The following is a 2534-nucleotide window of genomic DNA, read 5'->3' on the forward strand; positions in this document are numbered from 1 at the left end:
TGTGTGTGTGTGTGTGTGTGTATATATATATATATATTACACACACACATATATATATATATTAATGTTTATATTACTAACGTTTATTATACACCGAATACAATTGCTTTAATTGTTCCAACATTTTCTTTATATTGTGAACACAATATTCATATGTATTCTTTGTTCAAAGTTACAGAATTTTATTTTTTTCACTGTCCTAATTTGTTGTGTAGCGCAACAAAAAGTAGAATTTGAAATTACCAAAAACATTATAATTACCTTTGGCCCGTGAGCCCAACTCAAAGAATATGTTGGCCCTTCAAACCAATTAAGAATCAAGGATATATATGATAATTGCTACATATGATATATATATATATATATATATATATATACATATATATATACATATTTATATACATATATATGGATACATATATAAAGTTTACAAATATATACATTTATATATATAATTTGTTGAAAGGCCAACATATATATATATATATATATAGTATATATATAAGTATATAGGCCTATATAATGATAGTGTATAGCGTTGTTGACAGTATCCTTACCTTAAATCCCTGATATTGGTTTCATTGCGTTTCCATGGTTTCAGTAAATATTCGGCGATGTCGTGTATTTGGAAACTCCTCTCGTCCTTACGCGACATTATGAAACCACGTCTACTATATTCTACTTTTGTTGCTCTGAGAGAAAAATGAAATATTATACTTTTTAAACAACGTATATAAATATAGACAGCCTAAAAATCGAAAGGCGAATAGGCCTACACTATAAGTTAGTTACGACGACTATGATATTAAGTGTTTTATCAAGGTTAATCAATTTGTAATTAGCATATTTTTTATTAGTCAGGGAGATTTCGATTGCACGACGATGGTAGGACCATGGAGGTACATAGAACGTAATGACGTCACATAGTCATATGCGCATGCGAGAACGTTGAGCTCTCGAGGTCGTGTGGAATCTAGGATGCAATTTAGCGAAATCTACGTGTACGTGCAGAGAACGTAGGACGTCGGGTAGGACGGTCGCATGAATGAAATAAAAGAAAGGTTAACAGACATTGAGAATCAAAGGTTTTTGAAGAAATTAGGCAACATCCTAAATTAAAATTGTATTCACAAATTAAACATGAATTCAGAGCAGAGGATTATCTAAAAAATGTAGAAAATCACAGACATAAACAAATCCTTACGAAATTAAGATTGGGGATATTAGAATAAGAATTAGAAAAGGAAGATGGTATAATGTTAATAGAAATGAAAGATTATGCAAATTATGTTCGTTACAAAAAGTCGAAGATGAATATCATTTTACCTTAGTTTGCCCTTTTTATTTATATATTAGAACGAAATTTCTATTTACCTGTTACACAGACACTCCGTCTGAATTCAAATTTCTTAATTTAATGTCTACTAAAAATATTGATCTCATTTCAAAGTTATTAAAATGCTTATTTTACTCATTTAAACACAGAAAAGAATATTTAGATGCACTCTAATTTTGTTAATATCATATTTTGTATATTATTTGGGTCAGAGGCCTATGTGATTAATTAATGTTCCTTGAACCTGTTTTCAAAAAGAAGAAAATGAATCCGTTCTAGCGTCGCGTTGTCGCGCAAATCGAAAGCTCCCTGACATTGGGGTTAAGGTGGTAGAAGGGAAGGAAAAATTCTGCATGCTATTTTTAGATTTGCATTGAAGAGTGTGAATGGGTTTCAACAAGAGTAACAGAGATCTAATTAGTCCCAGAGGAGGATGGTTACATTATGACAGAACAAAAACAAAGTAAATGAAAATCATATGAAATGAATAAATAATACAATGCAAGCTATTATAGATTTAAAATATAATGCCGAAGGTCGGACGGTAATTATACTTTAAGAGAAAATTATAATCAACATGCAAATGAAATACTAATTGTATGTATGCTGAAAAACAGTAATATAATGCCGAAGGTCGGATGGTAATAATACTTTAAGAGAAAATGATAATCAATATGCAAATGAGATACTAATTGTATGCATGCTAAAAAAGAAGTGTAATAATTAGTTGCGGTTTTTTTTCATTAATACTGGAATAGAAATTGAGACGTCGTATAATGGAAGGGTGAAGAAGTATAGGTGGGTCGTGACAAAGTGCGAGCCAGCGAGTCATGCAAGCCAATGCGCGAGCCAGTCCAGAGCCGTATATATATAAAGAGTTGCGACATTCCGCTCCTTGGTTTACGAAAGTCACGTGGTACACACCGTCCATTTTGTTTCATAATCTTCCCGATGAACACATGCAAAGTATATGTGTTACGTACATTGCATATTAATTTCACACACTTAATTGGGTTTACAACTATATTTTATAATTAACTTCACTTAGTATGGACAGCGTATAAGAATTCATATATAATCGAATATTTTCGCGCGTGCGTACTCGCGTAAATTCCGTGCTCGCGTAAATGATTGAAATTAAAATTAGAATTGTTTTCAATTATCGTTATTCGTCACATTTTAATCAATGAAGACCCGA

General features: G+C 31.4%; 1 protein-coding gene across 5 annotated transcripts in view; it reads right to left on the minus strand.

Moving 5' to 3' along the window:
• The window catches only part of LOC117123699 (alpha-N-acetylneuraminide alpha-2,8-sialyltransferase-like), a 44492-nt gene that overhangs the window by 14999 nt on the left and 26959 nt on the right, over positions 1-2534 (minus strand). For all 5 annotated transcript variants that reach the window (XM_033269719.1, XM_033269718.1, XM_033269717.1 and 2 more), the window contains one exon: positions 558-692. In XM_033269719.1, coding sequence (XP_033125610.1) covers positions 558-692 — 135 coding nt within the window. The remainder of the gene's footprint in view (positions 1-557; positions 693-2534) is intronic.

The sequence above is a fragment of the Anneissia japonica genome, unplaced genomic scaffold (genome assembly GCF_011630105.1).
Source record: "Anneissia japonica isolate Jap-2015-1 unplaced genomic scaffold, ASM1163010v1 scaffold287714_len2871179_cov188, whole genome shotgun sequence".
NCBI classification, from domain to species: Eukaryota; Metazoa; Echinodermata; class Crinoidea; order Comatulida; family Comatulidae; genus Anneissia; species Anneissia japonica.